Raw genomic sequence first — 17,380 nt, forward strand, 5'->3', positions numbered from 1 at the left:
GGGAGGGGAGGGGAGGAAGGAAGGGGGAGGGATGGGAAGAAAGAAAAAAATAAAATATCCTGATTACTCCTCACAGATGCTACTGGTGCAGCTCTCTGAAATTTAAATGTCAGTAGAGCGGCGTCAGTAAGTATTGTTCTCTAAAGCATTCATATCAGCAAGACTCCGGAGTGTGCTCCTGGCTCGGTTGGGAGACCAGGAGCTTGGGAATTATATGGAAAATCCCTCCAAGGCGCAGCGCTCCCACAATAAAATGCAACACTTATTCTCCCAATTTACAGGGTCAATTAAGTGACAGGTGCTCAGCGATGTTTTCCGCAAGAGAGTAAGAACCAAGCCAGATGCGGCAGTGCACACCTGGAATCCTAAGAATGCGGGAAGCAGAGGCAGAAGGATCTCCAAGTTCGCGCTCAGCCTGGGCCACTTAACAAGAGCGTGCCTCAAAATGAAAAGTATAAAAAGGCAAGGGATCAATTGTTATGGGTCACTCTGCATAGGAACCAGATCAGCCAGATAGAAATTTGAAGACAGCCTTTTATTTACTGAGCTCGGGTCGGTCAGCCACTTCTCACACAGGAGAAGACTGATGGGCAATCGAACGTAGGTCGCAGGGGGGTATTTCTAACAGAAATCTCATCCAGTTTGGTAAGCGAATTTGTTATCTAGCACAGAACAACAGAAGACTACATTTCATTTGACACAGCTACAAACTGTTGGTAACTAAAGATACTTTATACCTTAGTGATAAGTGTATATTTTATAAGATACATCTTTTCTTTTTTTTTTTTTTATGGAACCGGGATTGAACTCAGGCCCCTGCACTGAGCCATTTCCCCGGCCCCTATAAGATACATCTTTTTTTTTTTTCAAAATTTTATTGATAAACAGATAGCAATGAGACAGTTTCAAATCAAATCGGAAGTACAGATTCAACAAATAACACACTGCATAAATTCTTCTTAGTGGTTAATTGCTGTACAAGATGCGGACATGATATCCTATTTACAAACACCATTAGAACAAATCATTCTATTCATTAAGAGAATGCAACTATATATCTATCCCAACCACTTTGAATACACAGATACAAAATGGACATTCATCTGTATACCCCTTTTTTCCTAAGTTCCGTTACTGAATATTATAGGTGTGTAAACTCAGCAAAATATTCTAAAAGAGATAAGATACATCTTAAGCTGACCACCTTACAGGAGATGGTTAGGGAAGCAGCTTGCTGCCTTGACAAGAAACATTTATTATGGAACAGCCTTGAGCCCAGAGGGAGACTACATATCTTAGACTACATAACAGAAAGCACAAGGGTTTTGTTTTTTTTAAAAAATAATTTCGCACAGTTAAGGCACAGAATTCTGTTAAGCCTTTACACAATCACCTCCAGTTCGAGGTGAGCCTGGGTTACAGGAGCGAGGGCAGCCCAAACTACACAGCGAACACCTTGACTCAAAAAAAAAACCCCTAAATAAATAAATAAATGGCGAGGCATAGCAGAGCCCGAAAATTCGCAGTTCAACACCTAGCACCCCACACAGGAAGAGAGAAGTCATCACTCCAGAACGCAGAGGGACGTCCCCCCTTCCCAGTCCAGGCGCCCCGCCCGCGAGTGCGCCTGCGCCGTTCAGGCCCCACGGCAGGAAGGACCCCGGAAGTGCGCGCCACCCGGCTGGGGCGCCCGGCGCGCCTGCCTGCTTCGGCTTCGGCGCCTCCCGCTCCCTCCTGCGGGCGCGGAGTGAGGCACATCCCTGGACAGCCTCCCGGCACCGCCCCCGCGAGGCCCCCGCCGTCGCCACCCTGCCGGCCTAAGTCTGTGGACGTTTTTTCCTCTCCGGTTGCTCTGCCCGAGCCGTCATGCCGCTCTACGAGGGCCTGGGCAGCGGCGGCGAGAAGACGGCGGTCGTGATCGACTTGGGAGAGGCCTTCACCAAGTGAGTGCCGCGGTTCCGGCCCTCCTTCCCCGCTTCCTCCCCTGCGGGCCTGCTGCATCCCCCTGCGGCTGCAGAGCCTGAGGCCGGAGCGCGGGCCCTGACCCAGCCCCGGGCCCCGTCGCCGTCCGAGCCGGCCCGCCCGTCCTCTGCGCCGGGAAAGCGGGGGCCGGATCCCGCCGGCCCTGCGCTCGTCTGTTTGGGCAGGCAGCCGCGGAACTCCTGAGGACGTTTCCGTCGTGAAATATTTATTGAGTGGAGCTTCTGAGTGTTCTAGAAATAGGGTGGTTTTCCGTCGATAACCAAGTTAGGGAGACTGGATCCATAAAGAAAGAGGTGAAGCTCTGAATGAGACTGGAAACCCTCTCCCCTTCTCCAATTTAGACGTTTCAAGTGATTCTCACCCATTTGGATGGCAGAGATGTCTGAAAGCTTGATGACAGTCGCGAATGCGCAAACCTCAAAACATTAGCACAGAGCTGGAGGGGGTTGACGGATCGTCATTGTGCTTGGACCCTCAGTGAAGTTAGTCCTGGCACTGATGTAGAAAAATGACGGCAGACTTAGCCCGTCTATTTGTGTATCTATGTCTAGCTATCCCTGTCTATATGAAATGGAAGTGTTTGCAAAATCTCTATGTATCTTTAAACAGCCTCGCATATGGCAGGTATTGAATAGTGAATAAGTGGTTAAAAGAATTGACACAGTTAAAAACTGGAGCTCAGGGGCTACAAACTGTAGTTCACGAATCCTAGCATTCTCTTGCTGTTCTGTGCAAGGGCCTGTCTTATTAATTTAGTGAGTGGCCTTCCAACATTCGCGGAGCTGACATTCCTAGAGCACTCACGAGTTGTGAAAAGCCTCGAATTTTAGATGTGGTCACAAAAAGCCTATTTTTATACTTAAACCACAAATGTGCTGTCTCCCGCAGTTATATAATTTAATTTATTTATTTATTTTTTAATTTATTTATTGTGTGTGTGTGTGTGTGTGTGGCCAGCTCAGCCCACCAGGGGGCGGGGCTGGCTGGCATGTGGTGCTGGGGGATTGAACCGCGGTCCCTGTGTTTTGCTTAGCTTGTTCTAGGTAGGTGCCTTAGACCACTGAGCCATCTCACCAGCCCTATAATTTAATTTAATAAAATATTTTATTAGCGAAGCCTCGTACAGGGTGCTTTGGTGGCATCTTAGGGCTGTAAGAACAAAACTGAAAACACTCAAGTACAGTGCTCTAGTACACGGAAACGCCAGTGCACCTGCACAGATGTGATACAGGGCAGCAGCCACTCAGCAGCAGAGAACGCTGAATAGTGCTTTCCTGTTCACTACTTGCAAGCCAGCCAGGGAAAATTGCGGAGCATATTTGCAGTTTGTGCAAACTAATTATTAGGTTAAAAGAAAAAAATCCTCCAGCAATGGAGATCAGGAACTCTGAACCATGACTTCACAGAGGCTGCTGTATTTTCACTTATGTTTTTTAAAAAACAAATACTTGGGGCCAGGGAGATGGCTCAGTAGAATAAGCACTTCCTTGGCAAGTGCAAGGGCCTGAGTTCAATCCCCAGTTCCCCCCCAAAAAAATAAAAAAAAAAAAAATACTTGGAGGGGCTGTGGCGATAGCTCAGGTGTATAAGCGCCTGCCTGGCAAGCACAACAACCCAGGTTTGATCTCTGGTACCACATGCCATGCAAACTGTGCCTCAGGCCTGCAAAGCCAACCACCAAAGCTGGTCGTGGGAGCACATGCCTTTAATCCCAGCACTGGGGAGACTGAAACAAGAGGATCACTGTGAGTCTGACAGCGTAGCAAGACCCTGTACCAAAAAATAAATTAATTAATTAAAAATTTTTAAAAAGCCAGAATTGGAGACTTGTTCAGCCCAGCTATTTTCTTGGGTAGGTAAAACAACCCAGATATCCATCAGCTGAGGAATGGATACAAAAGAAGTATTTTTATACAGTGGAATATTATATAGTTATAAAGAAAGATAGGGGCTGGGGAGATGGCTCAGTAGACTAAGCACTTGGTTGGCAGGCGCAAGGGACTGAGTTCAATCCCCAGTTATGCCAAAAAAAAAAAGATAAACTCAAGGCTTTTATAGGTAAATGGATGCCACTAAAGACCATACTCCTAAGTGAAGTAAATCAGACCTACATGTGCAAACTTCATATAGTTTCATTAGTGTAAGAAGCTGAAAGAGGGGTTGGGGAGATAGCTCAGTACAATAAGCACTTGCCTGGCAAGCACAAGGGCCTGAGGTCAATCCCCCTTTCCACCAAAAAAAAAAAAAAAAAGAAAGAAAGAAAAGAAAACGGAGTAAATCTGAAAGAGAAAGATTCTGTTCAAAAGGAAGGAACAACTAGGATGAGGGAAAGGACAAAAAAAGTGAAAAAGATATACTTATGCACATATACAGGATAGCTTGGATAATTGTACTGCTGATTTCTGCTGTTCTAGTAAAAGGAACAACCAATGCTTAATTGTTCTTTTAAGTTTCTTATAACTTTTGTACTAGTTTTGCATGTTTATATCTGGTACTCTTAAACAGCTAATTTGAAGACAACATGCATTATGACATTGTTGAATTCCTATTATTTTGGTTAGTGAAAATATGTATCATTTCTGATGGTTTGGGTTTTTTTACTATTTTTTATTCTGTAAAAAATGGGATGAAATATCACACAGTTTTGTAAGCACTAGCAGTGACAATTATATTAACATGGGCTTAGGGTGAGTTTTAAATGTGATTATCCAGTGGTTGATCTAAATTGTAGTCATGCATTTTATAAGGATGCTTTAACACCAGACTCACAAGTACATCGTGTCATGGATGCGGTCTGTCATTACTAAGTGTTGGTAGGCAGTACCTGAGTGCAGTTCGCATTTATCACTGGTTTTCCATGTTTAGATACATCTAGACACAGAAATACCATTTTGTTAAAATTGCCTACAGCAGTGAAGGCGAACCTTTTAAAGACCAAGTTCTCAGACTGCAACCCCAAATATATTTATTTATTGCATTCAAACCTGAATACTGAGGTTTTAGTTTAGAAAAAGCAACTGTTAGCTGTTACTTGGCTGCTAAAGCAACTTGATCACATGCTGGCAGCAGATGAATGACATAACAGTGCAGCAGGCTTGCAGAAATGTCTTGCCTAAAATTCAGCTAAAATAAAAAACAAGCTGGGTATGATGGCATACACCTGTAATCCTGGCACTTGGGAGGCTGAAGCAGGAGGATCACAATAAGTTGGAGGCCAGCCTGAGCTACATGGTGAGTTCAGGCCAGCCAGAAGCTACATATTAAATTGAAACTGGTGGAAGAGTAAATTCTGCTGTAAAATGATGCAGTGGTTTATTTTAGTATGGCAAATTTAAGATATTTTGGGGCCGGGGAGAAGGCTCAATGGAATAAGTGCTTCCCTGGCAAGCGCAAAGACCTGAGTTCAATCCCCGGTTCTGCAAAAAAAAAAAAAAGAAAGAAAGAAAGAAAGAAAAATTTAAGATATTTTGATATTTTTCTTTTAATGTATAATCGATAGAAGGTACTAACTTAGATGAGATTTTTGTTTGCTTATTTGGTTCCTTTGTATCAGATGCATTAGGACCATTGTTTTGTGTTGTTGTTTTTTTTTTTTTTTTAGGACCATTGTTTTGAAACAAATTCAGAAACATTTGTTTCTCTGACAAATATTCACAAAGAATATTATTGACTTTTTCCATTTATTTGCAGATGTGGATTTGCTGGAGAAACAGGCCCAAGATGTATAATTCCTAGTGTGATCAAAAAAGCTGGACTGCCTAAGGTATTTTCTTTAACAGATTAGCAAAAGGAATGGCTAATGTGGCAAAAGCAAGTCCTTTTACTTACTTTTATTTTCTGTTTATTTTTGGTGCTGGGTCTCAAACCCAGGACCTCTTGCATGATAGGCAAGTACTAGGCCACTGAGCTGCACCCCCAGCCCCTAAAGTATTTAAAACTACAAATCTCAAGTAAGACCAATAAAGCAATGCTAAATATATAACTTACAGTTGTGTTCCCAAGAGATTTTTTTTAATGTATTTTAGGACAGGATCTACAGGATCTCACTACATAGATCAGACTCGTACTGATTTTTCAGCCTCCCAAGTGCTAGGATTGCAGGCATGTGCCACCATGCCCAGTCTCAAACTCTGGGCACCCTGGAGGGCAGGGCCAGCACAGCATGCCAGGGATCGAATCCTGGCCAGTCCAGTTTACCTAAGCAGACACTTTAGTCTGCTGAGCTCTCTGGCCGGCCCCTGTTCCCAAGTCAGCTTTATCAAGGTCTAATTTTGTGTACTTAAAGTTGATATGTTGTACACTTGCCCTCAGCCCATTGCTAGAGCGTTTGCATCACCCTAACACCTTTCCTGATGCCTCCTTGTAGCTCATCCTATTGCCCCAACTCGGCTGATAGTGTGCTGTTTCAGTGAGTTTGCCTTTTTTTTTTTTGTATTTTAGGTAAGGGTCTACAGAGTGTTCAGGGTCTCACTACTAGACTGGACTTATAGCGATCCACCTGTTTACAGCCTCCCAAGAGCTGGGATGACAGGTGTGTGCCACCTGCCCAATCTCAATTGCCATCTCAGTGTGACCCAGGGGCAGGGCTGGCACAGCAGTCCTGGGAATCAAACCCCCAGCTCCTGTGCCTGCTTGCAGGCACTTTAATCCACTCAGCTATTTGGCCAGCCAAAAGTTTTAACCTGGGCCAGGGAGATGGCTCAGTGGAATAAGCGCTTCCCTGGCAAATGTAAGGGCTCAGTTCAATCCCCAGTTCTGACAAAAAAAGAAAACAAGTTTTAACCTTAGTAAGCACTGTATCATAATTACTAAATATAAGCATTATATCATAATTACTGAACAATGTTGTTTAGGTCCTTTTCTGTAATTGCAAAACCCAAAGAATTTTGAGAACCAAACATTTCTTTGGTTTGCCAAAGCTAATTTGGTAGATTAGGAATAGTATACTAATAGAATGGTTTTATACAGCTTAAAATTTGCTGAAATACAAACTTTTGCTAAAATGTAATACTGTATTCCTTTAAAAAAAATAAAAGTGGGGCTGGAGAGATGGCTCAGTGGTCTAAAGCACCTACTTGAAACAAGCTTGGCAAAGCACAGGGACCGCGGTTCGATCCCCAGCACCACATGCCAGCCAGCCCCGCCCCCTGGTGGGCTGAGCTGGCCACACACACACAATAAATAAATGTAATAAATAAAAATAAATATTTAAAAATAAAAATAAAAAAAAAATAAAAGTGTGCCATGCCATTCCCGCCTCCAGGGTACACAGAGACCGTAGGGATTGAGACTGGGTGTGGTGGCATGCTCCTGTAATCCCAGTGCTTGGAAGGCTAAAAACAGGAGAATCACTAGGGACCCTATAGACCCTGTATCAAATACATGTTTAAAAAAAAAAGGTGTCTTTCACAGTTGTGTGCTTTTAACAAGACAAGCTTGGGCAAATGAGGCTTGGGTTGACCATATGTAAAATCTGTAATTTTGTGAACAGAACATAACCAAAAATAATAATTTACCTTATAGATAATTTTGATTGGCTGTGGCTGGCAGCTGTATATGCCTTAGGCTATCTTAGAAGATACTAAAAATAAAAGGATGGAATATGTTGGCTAGGAGGTGCTGAGATAGTGCAGACAAAGGAAGTCTGAGCTCATGGGTCTGTTCTTAAGTTGGGACTGGGAGGTACAGTCCAGTGATGTAAAAGGGTCAGCTCTTGAAAGAAAGCCCCTATTTTAGGAACCACTTAACTCTAGATATGGCACCATAAGTACAGATCCTAATTTTATGACTACTGAGTCAGTGACTTACTCCTTTTTTCATTGAGGAAAGGTCTCATTCAGGTTGATCTTGAGCTCCCTATGTAGCCTAATAACCCAGGCTGGCCTCAAACTTGTGGTGATCCTCCAAGCCCAGCCTTACTTGCTGGGATTACAGGTGTGTGCTACTGCACTCTACTCAATAACTTACTGTCTTTTTTTTTTGTGTGTGTGTGTGTGTGGCCAGCTCAACCCACCCTGGGGGTGGGACTGGCGCAGCACATGGTATTGGGGATTGAACCTCAGTCTCTGTGAGCTTGCCTAAGCAGGCACTCTAGACCAACAAGCTATGTCACCTGCCCTCAATGACTTACTCTTAATGAAGGTTGTAATTCTATCATACCTTCTCTTACCTAGTGTAAATTTACAACTTTAGCATTATATACTTTATTCCTTTACTTGGCAATCTCATAAAGCATATTTGATTTTATAAAAACATGTTGTGAGGGGGCCAGGGAGATGGCTCAGTGGAATAAGTACTTCCTTGGCAAGCACAAGGGTCTGAGTTCAATCCCCGGTTCTGCCCAAAAAAAAAAGAAAAAAGAAAAAAGGAAAGAAAGAAAACATGTTGTGGAGCTGGGGAAATGGCTCAGTAGAATAAGCACTTGCCTGGCAAGGGCCTGAGTTCAATCCCTGGTTCTGCCCAAAAAAATGTAACAGAATAGACCAGGGTATTAGTTTATTTTGTCATTTTAATGCATCAGAAATGTTTTACTACTTTAAATCAAAAGCATGAAAAATGTTTTAATTGTACTTGATTGTGGGATCATTTTATCGATTTCAGATTTTTCTGCAAATCCTTGAATAAACTAGAAGAGCAGACATTTGTGGCATGATGTTCAAAATGTGGTGAAAGTTTTGGATGAAAACTATCTGAGCACAGATCCTTACTTACATACATATCAATTATTACAAACCAAAATGTGCTATCTTTTTGAACATTATCAGTTTTTAAGAATTCCTAAGAGATTGATCTAGTTTTAATTTTTATATCTAGTCTCAGTACAAATTGTTTTTACTATGAGAAAATGCTTTAATAAAATACATAAATACATTTCAGTTTTAACTTGAGATTATTTATATAAACTAATGATTATCATTTTTTGTAGCCTATCAAGGTTGTTCAGTATAATATCAATACAGAAGAGTTATATTCTTACCTAAAGGAATTCATCCACATACTGTATTTCAGGTAAGATGCAATTTTCTTCGGTGATTTGCTGTAGCTTTTGTGATTAGCATTTCCTAATGCCAACTGTAGTGATTCTTGGCTGGATTACAAATCATATGGGAAACAATGTATCTGAAGACCAGAAAACTGGAGGCATGATAAAATAATGACAACAAATGTTCATTAATAAAGGGAATTGTAAGTAAATTGTTTACATCTATCGAGAGAAGTATCCTACCTCCACTGAGAAAGAGTCCTGGGCTCAGGGTTAGAGCACCTGCCTAACATGGGCAAGGCCCTGTCTTGAACCCAACACCAAAATGTTAAATTTTAAAATAAAGTTCTGTGTCTATATAGTTATCCAGAAAAATGTCTTGAGAGTACTTGCAAGTGATAAGGCATTCCAAGAATATCTGTGGAATATTTCTTTCCAAATGTATGCGTGTACATCCATGAGAATAAAACTGCCAGCTGCTGTCTGGCAGCTTCAAGACAAGAAAAGCATTGAGACACTGTGCTTTCTAAGTTACTGACTGTAACAGTTGCAGTTTTGTGAGCACTTTTTTCTAATCCTCCCAAATAAAATAATCTTTTAATGTCTAAAGTTATAAGCCTAGGGCCAGGGAGCTAGCTCAGTGGAATAAGTGCACGCCTGGCAAGTACAAGGTCCTGAGTTTGATCCCTGGTACCGCAAAATAAATAAATGAACAAAGAAAGAGAAAAAGAAAGTTATGATCGTGGTGGATACCGTTTGAGTTTTCTGTGTTAAATAAGTGTGTGAAGTTCCTGGCATAGTGCGTGGCATATAGGAAGAGCTCAGGACTGTGCTCTTTCCAGGGTAAGAAAATGAAGGCTTTTCAGCTGAAGTAATGCACTTTCTGTGTTTTTAAACTCTATGACTGATCAACACAAGTACAGACTTTTACAGTGTACAAAATTGTCACTTTTCAGGCATCTGTTGGTGAACCCCAGAGACCGCCGAGTTGTGGTCATCGAGTCAGTACTGTGCCCTTCCCACTTCAGAGAGACGCTCACTCGAGTTCTTTTCAAATATTTTGAGGTACTTATTTTTAAATCCGATGAATAAATTGTTTTTAAAGTAAAAAGAAGGCTAGAGGTGTAGCTCAGTAATGCTAGAGCACTGACCTCGCGTGCACAAATCCTGGGTTCACTGCACACAAAAGCCGTGTGAGTTGTACAAATTAGTCCTCAGAGAATTCCCTTCCCCTCCTTTTTAGGGAGGAGATTGCTAGTCAAAATTTAAATTATAGGGATGGGCGAGATAGCTCAGTGTTCTAAAGTGCCTGCTTAGGAGCGCTTAGGCAGGCACAGGGAACCTGGGTTTTATCCCCAGCACCACATGCTGCACGGGCTCCGCCCTCAGGCTGAGCACCCCCTAAATTTCAATTACAAGATCCACATTGTGTCGTCTTTATTATATATCCTACAAAGTATATTTATCTAAATAGAGATTTCTTATTAATATGTTTCTATTACTGATTTTAATACAGGCTGTTATTTGGGGAGGTGTTTTTTTTGGGGGGGGGCATTTTTTGTGTCATCAAAAGAAGTATTTAGCCTGTAATCCCATCACCAGGGAGGCTGAAACAGGAGGATTGCCACAAGTTGGAGGCCAGACTGGACTACATACTGAGTTCGAGATCTGCATGAACTACATGGGGAGGCTCTGTCTCAAAAAACAAAAGGAAAAAAGAAGTATATTCAGAATTCTGGACGTTATTGTGTATATCTTCCAGATCCGCTAGTTTTGTTGACTATTTTGAATTCGCCATAATTCTTCCATTTTTAGGCTTTAAATTCCTTTGAAATGGAATATTTGAGCATTGTCTCCCTTACAGTAAGTGAGCAGCCCCAGGTCATAGTGAGACTTACGTATGACTTAGTTATATTACTTGTAGTTTTCATTTTATAGGAGTCAAGATTATTTAAGACCAAGAATATGTTGTAAGATTATTACTTTTTATGGTAGACCCAAAGCTATAACTTTTTTTTTCTTTTTTTTGCGACACCGGGGATCAAACTTAGGACCTTGCACTTGCCAGGCAGGCACTTACGCCACTGGGCTATCTCCCAGCCCAACTTTTTTTAAGAGTAGGAAAATTTATTAGGAAATACAAATAGCTCCTGAGAGATAAGAGGGGTCCCAAATGGATGGCCCCAAATCTATAAACTTTAAAATTCTGCCTTGACACTGAGGCAGAGATAAGATGACATTTTCAGCAAGGGAAAATGGAAGATTATGTAAAATGTGTATGATATGTAAGAAACTAACCACATGTAGATGTATATTCATACATTTCACTAAATTCAGAATACAGTGCATACCTAGGCAGGAGTTGGTGGCATACACCTGTAATTCCATCACTTAGGAAGCTGAGGCTGGAGGATCATAATTCAGGGCCCATCTGGGCTTTAGAATGAGACCTTTTCTCAAAAAAAAAAAAAAAGTTTTTAATTAAAAAATTCTAATACCAAAAATTATAGTACCTTCGTGTGGCAAGGTAAGTTATTAGTTCTAAGCTACATTTTTATAAGAAAGGTAAAAAAAAAAACCCAGATTGCATAGGCTTTTGTACTTGCTGTGACATTATAGGTTCAACAATTTTGTTTGCATTAGGGCTGGCAGAAAACAAAAGGAAGTCATATCAGGTACCATCAGAACAGGGCAGATTCTCTGTATTTGCACCTTAGAACTTTAGTTTGCCTCGGTGCCTTGTCCTGTAAATGACCGGATCTGCTCTATCTCCTTAGAAAAGGGAAGTAGATCTGTTGCTGCACCAGCCTTCCGATGGTGGGAGACGGCCCTGTTTTCATTGAATATCTTAATTTTGTTTTGTTTTGTTTTGTTTTTTAATTTTGGAATATCACCATATTTAACAAATTTTCACTGGAAAAAATTTTGCAATTTTGTTTTTTGTTTTGTTCTTTAATTTAACTGATGTATTAGAATGCTTTAAAAATATAACTAATGTTACAAACTTTGCAAATAAAACAATCAAGGATTTTTTTCTCATCAGGATAGTAAAGGCATGTATTGTTCCTAATATGATTTTCTTCTCTGTTTCTGACTTTCATCTTTTAAATTCAGTTTTCTACTCCAAAAGAGATAGAAAACCATTAATAAGAATACTTCAGAATTGTCATTTCAGCATGAAAAAACTTGGTTTAAATTATTTTTGTATTATATTACACTTGGCATAAGTTTATATAAATCAACAGGTTTTTTAAATTTAATGTCATAAAATGCTTGTTCAGCTAGCATAATATAAATACAACAAGGCTAGAACTTTTTCAAGTTCTCCTGACTATAGGGAAGCACCTTCAGATAGTGATGTTCAATCTAATTTTATTGTTTTCTAGGTTCCATCCGTCTTATTAGCTCCAAGTCACCTCATGGCTCTTCTGACGCTTGGAATTAACTCTGCCATGGTCCTGGATTGTGGATATAGGGAAAGCCTGGTGTTGCCCGTATCTTTTTTTGTTAATCAATTATATAGTTTTTACTCTAGTGTAAAATATTAACTTTGTGTAGTGGCACAGGTTTATAATCCCAGCACTTGGGAGGCTGAGTCAGGAAGATTGCCATAAGTCCAAGGCCAGCGTAGGCTACATGGTGAGTTTAGGGGCAGCCTGAATTATACAGCGAGAGACCCTGTCCCAAAAAAATATATAAAATAATTTTAAAACTTTTTTTATTTTCGGAACTAGGGTTTGAACTCAGGCCCTTGTACTTGCCAGGGAAGCACTTACTCTACTGAGCCATCTCCCCAGCCCTAAAATAATATTTTAAGTAATTTTTATTGTATTAAAGTACTTGGGGTTGACAGGCATAAATATGAGTTACCCTGTGGTAAAAGTTCATAAGATTGTAAGACTTAAACTTACTTTTTGTAGTAATTACCGTTGTGACGTGGTCCCAGTGTATACTCCAGGAGAAGAGTTCATCAGTGCGATGTTCAGTTTTCAAGAGAGATATCAGTTACTTAGGATGTGTCAAAGAAGCTGTCTAGAATAGTTATGTTCTAACAAAGAAATCATAGGAAAAGTAATTAATGAAATGAGAAGATTCAGCTAAAACCTAAAACGTAATGGCAATGTGAAATCAGCTTTCAAATAACTGAAAACTTTGCTGGAGAAAGGAAGTAGTTGGTTTTTTTTGTTTTGTTTTGCTTTGGGTTTTTTTGGCAGAACCAGGGATTGAACTCATGTCCTTGCGCTTGCCATGGAAGCGCTTATTCTACTGAGCTATCTTTTTTTTTTTTTTTTGAGGAAATATATTTTCTCTATCTCCAGAAGCTGCCATGGACACAATGCACTGTAGGTTTTCTAAGTTTAGGGTTTAGAATCAAATACATGATGAGTACAAATATGCCCTGTGCTCCTTATCACTCTTACAGTGTTGGCCAAGTAGCTTCACCTCTTTGGGCCTCAATTGCTACATGTAGGAAATGGCAGATACAGGGTCTCCGTCTCCTGCAAGAGCTATGTGGTTTGAGAGAGGTAATGTATGTAGAGCAATCAGCATAGGACCTGGTTCACACTGCCTCATTCAGGCCGTGCTGTAGTTTTGTGGAGTTTGTCTTTTTGAGACCGAGTCTCACTATGCAGTTGAGGCTGGCCTTCAACTCACTGTGTAGCCCAGGTGGGGCTTAAACTGCAGTGATCGCCTGCCTCAGCCTTTTGAGTTCTGGGATTACAGGTATTGCTGCACCACACCTGGCTCTCATGCTGTAATTTTTATGTCATTCACTAGGGAAGAGGTGGCAACCCTGCAGCATGGGTGTTACCTGTTTTTAAGACAAAAGATGTTAATGTGTGAGTTTTTTTAAACTAAAACCTCAGCATTCAGGCTTAATTGTAATGTTGCCACTTTGTGATAAGTAAGTGGGTTTTGGGTTGCAGTTTGGGTATTTGGCTCTAAAATTGTTCGTCATCACTGGCCTGGGGGAACACTCACCAATTCCGGTTGTTCCAGAATGGAATTACTGGCTATATAAATTAGTCCATTAATTTTCATCATAAACATTTAATGGCTCAGTGGAATAAGCACTTGCCTGGCAAGCGCAAGGGCCTGAGTTCAATCCCCAGTTCCACCAAAAAATAAATAAATAAATAAACATTTAAGCAGCATATAGATAAGTATTTTTTAGAATTGTCGCTGTGGGGGCTGGCGAGATGGCTGTGGTCTAAAGCACCTACTTGGAACAAGCTTGGCAAAGCACAGGGACCGCGGTTCAATCCCCAGCACCACATGCCAGCCAGCCCCGCCCCCTGGTGGGCTGAGCTGGCCACACACACACACACACACACACACACACAATAAATAAATAAATGTTTAAAAAAAAAAAAAAAGAATTGTTGCTGTGAACATTGCTTCATTGAAAAAGGCTGAAATAGGGGGCCGGGGAGATGGCTCAGTGGAAGAAGCGCTTCCCTGGCAAGCACGAGGGCCAAGGTCAATCCCCGGTTCTGAAAAAAAAAAAAAAAGAAAGAAAGAAAGAAAAAGGCTGACCGCTGCACACTGGGCCCGTGCTCTGAAGTAGGCTTACAGCTCTGGATTGGGCGCGCTGGCACTGGTCCGTGCTCACCCCTGTGCACACAGCCACCGTGTGCACTCGGCCAGCTGCCCTCATGGTCAGGACTGAGGACTCGCTGTCCTTGGAGACAGAACTGCAAGGGAGATGTCAAAGTGTGGAAACTTTTCTACAACTAAAATACTTGAATTGTCAGATAATGTACTCTGTTGGTATTAGCTTTTCAATGATCCTTTTGCGGAAGTGTAACAATCCATGAAATGTGAATAAATTGGAAAGTCAACGGAAAAAAAAAAAAAGAAAAAGACTGAAATACATAAATGTAAGGCTTATTTTAGAAGAAATATTTATAAGAAAGAAAGTCATACTCTTAAGAAACTAAACTAGGCAGTAACTTTAATTATAAAATCCTGGTTTTTTTAGGATGGGGTCTACAGGTCTCACTACATAGATTGGACTCAGTGATCCTCCTGTTTTCAGCCTCCCAAGCGCTGGGATTACAGGTGTGTACCACCACACCCAGTCTCAACTGCCATCTCAGGGCGCCCCGTGGGCCGGCATGGCACATGGGAATTGAACCTGGCCTCTGCGAGTTTTGATTATTAAAATACCATTCTTTAACTTTTTTTTTTTTTTGGCGGAACTGGGGATTGAGCTCAGGCCCTTGCACTTGCCAGGGAAGTGCTTATTCTACTGAGCCATCTCCCCAACCCTAAAATATTCTTTAAATGAGAAAATTGAAAATTGGGATAGTGAGTTAAACCAAGCTCATATGAGCACACCACTATGATATAGATCTATGTCTGTGTTTAAAACTAACAGCCTTGGGACCGGGGAGATGGCTCAGTGGAATAAGCGCTCCAAGCGCAAGGGCCTGAGTTCAATCCCCAGTTCCACAAAATAAATAAATAAAAATTAAAAAAAAAAAAAAACTAACAACCTTACTAGAATACTTTGTTTTTCCTTTTTTAAAAATGTTTATTTTGAAACAGGGTCTGGGGCCGGGGAGATGGCTCAGTAGAATAAGCGCTTGCCTGGCAAGTACAAGGGCCTGAGTTCAATCCCCGGTTCCGCAAAAAAAAAAAAAGGGTCTGCATGTATTCAGACTGACCTTAAACTCACAATGGAGCCCAGGCTAACCTCCCCCTGCCTCTCAGTAACTGGGATTATAGGCATGCACTCCACACACCTGACTCTTCCTTTTTATAGATTTGTATTTACAGAATATTAAGCAAAATAAGATGTAAAATAAGATAGCAAACCATAGCATTATCATGTTACCTCTGTGCAGTAAAATAAATGTAGGCCATATATGTAATTAAAATTTTATAAATCACATTTTTTCAAATACAAATAAATAAATGAAATTAGTAGTGTATTTTATTTGACCCAAATATTCCAATATTCCAAAGTATACAAATTATTATACTTTTTTTTAAAATTGAAGTCCTTTAGCTCTACGCAGCTCTCAAGTCTATCTTTCAAGTGTTAGATAGTCCTGGCTAGCTAGCCCTTCTTGGATGTCAGTCACTGAGTAATGAGTTGTGTTTGTGTGTGTGTGCATTTTCTTTGGTGAACACTGTGAGAATAAGACTTCCTCTTTGATTTTTCTGTAACTTAAAAAAGGGCCGGCAAGTGGTTTGATCCGCAGCGCCAACCCCCAGGGCAGGCTGAGCCGACCAGAGTCCAGGGCGTAGTGGGCACCCCTATAATTCCAGCACTGGGGAAGCTGAGAACAGGAGGATCACTATAAGTCCAGTCTGTATAGTGAGACCCTGCAACAACCAAATACATTCTTTTAAAAGTGCCAGGACAATCAGTTGAGGCAAGAGGTTTGCAAGTTAGAGGCCGGTCTGGGTAACTGGCCCTGTCTCAAAACAAAAAAGGGATAGAGATGTAACTTAGTATAGAAGCCCTGGGTTCACTTCCTCATACCATCATGAAAAATGCTTAAAAAGAAAAAATTTATTTCACTTCCTCATACCATCATGAAAAATACTTAGAAAAAATTTATTTCAAAGTTGATTAAAACGGTATTGTAAAAGATAGAAAATGTCAAGAAAATAAAACGTTACTATAAAAGTTGATAAAATATCAAGAAAATCACCTACACTCCTAAAATAGTAATATCCTTGACCACCGTGTAGATATATGAAGGAATCCCAGTACTAAATTGTTGGGGGGCTCTCCCCCTAGGAGGAAAAGCTCTGCACAAGTAAGTGTTCTGGAATGTTCCTCACCATTCCCAATCTTCTCCATGGAAGCAGATGCTCCTGTGTTCGTGGGTCAGTAGTCAGTGTTACAACGGAGACATTTAGTTTTATTCGTTCCATTGTCTGTTCGCTTTAAGTGTATTCATCTTTTCAGGATAAAATATTTTTATTTGAAGCATTGTAATCTGCTATGAGACATGTTTAGTAAGAAAGACATCTGTTGCAGTATTGTAAGTGCAATGACTTTCACATTTCAGAGAGCTGGAAACTCAGCTGTTGGAACAGTGTACTGTGGACACCAGTGCTGCTAAGGAGCAGAGCCTTCCCTCGGTGATAGGCAAGTTCACGCTGAGCTGCTCAGGCCTGGGCTGTGCTCCTTCTGCCTTTAACCTGGGCTTGACACTTGCTCTGTTGCATCGTGTTGCTTCTCCAGTGTGGGATTATCGGTGTGCACTGTCACCCCTCGCAGACATTCTATGTTTGAAAGACTTGTTCTTATAAAATATGTGTATCTGTGGCATTCTATACCATTTTTGCACACGTGGTGTCAACTTCTGTGCTTGCTCTTGGCTTTAAATGATGAAGTGGAGGCTGGGGATTTAGCTCAGTAGTGGAACGCTTGCCTAGCAAGCTGGTTCTCTC

The 17,380-nt window shown here is 41.1% G+C and overlaps 1 protein-coding gene across 1 annotated transcript in view; it reads left to right on the top strand.

Moving 5' to 3' along the window:
- The first annotated feature begins 1,775 nt into the window (after positions 1 to 1,775).
- Positions 1,776 to 17,380, top strand: part of Actr10 (actin related protein 10 homolog) — a 29,790-nt gene continuing 14,185 nt past the window's right edge. Inside the window, 7 exon segments of the mRNA XM_004649018.2 lie at positions 1,776 to 1,943; positions 5,674 to 5,746; positions 8,909 to 8,991; positions 9,922 to 10,030; positions 12,352 to 12,459; positions 16,673 to 16,740; positions 16,996 to 17,079. Coding sequence (XP_004649075.1) covers positions 1,867 to 1,943; positions 5,674 to 5,746; positions 8,909 to 8,991; positions 9,922 to 10,030; positions 12,352 to 12,459; positions 16,673 to 16,740; positions 16,996 to 17,079 — 602 coding nt within the window. The 5' untranslated portion in view covers positions 1,776 to 1,866.

This window comes from Octodon degus, unplaced genomic scaffold (assembly GCF_000260255.1).
Source record: "Octodon degus isolate 3935 unplaced genomic scaffold, OctDeg1.0 scaffold00007, whole genome shotgun sequence".
Taxonomy (NCBI): Eukaryota; Metazoa; Chordata; class Mammalia; order Rodentia; family Octodontidae; genus Octodon; species Octodon degus.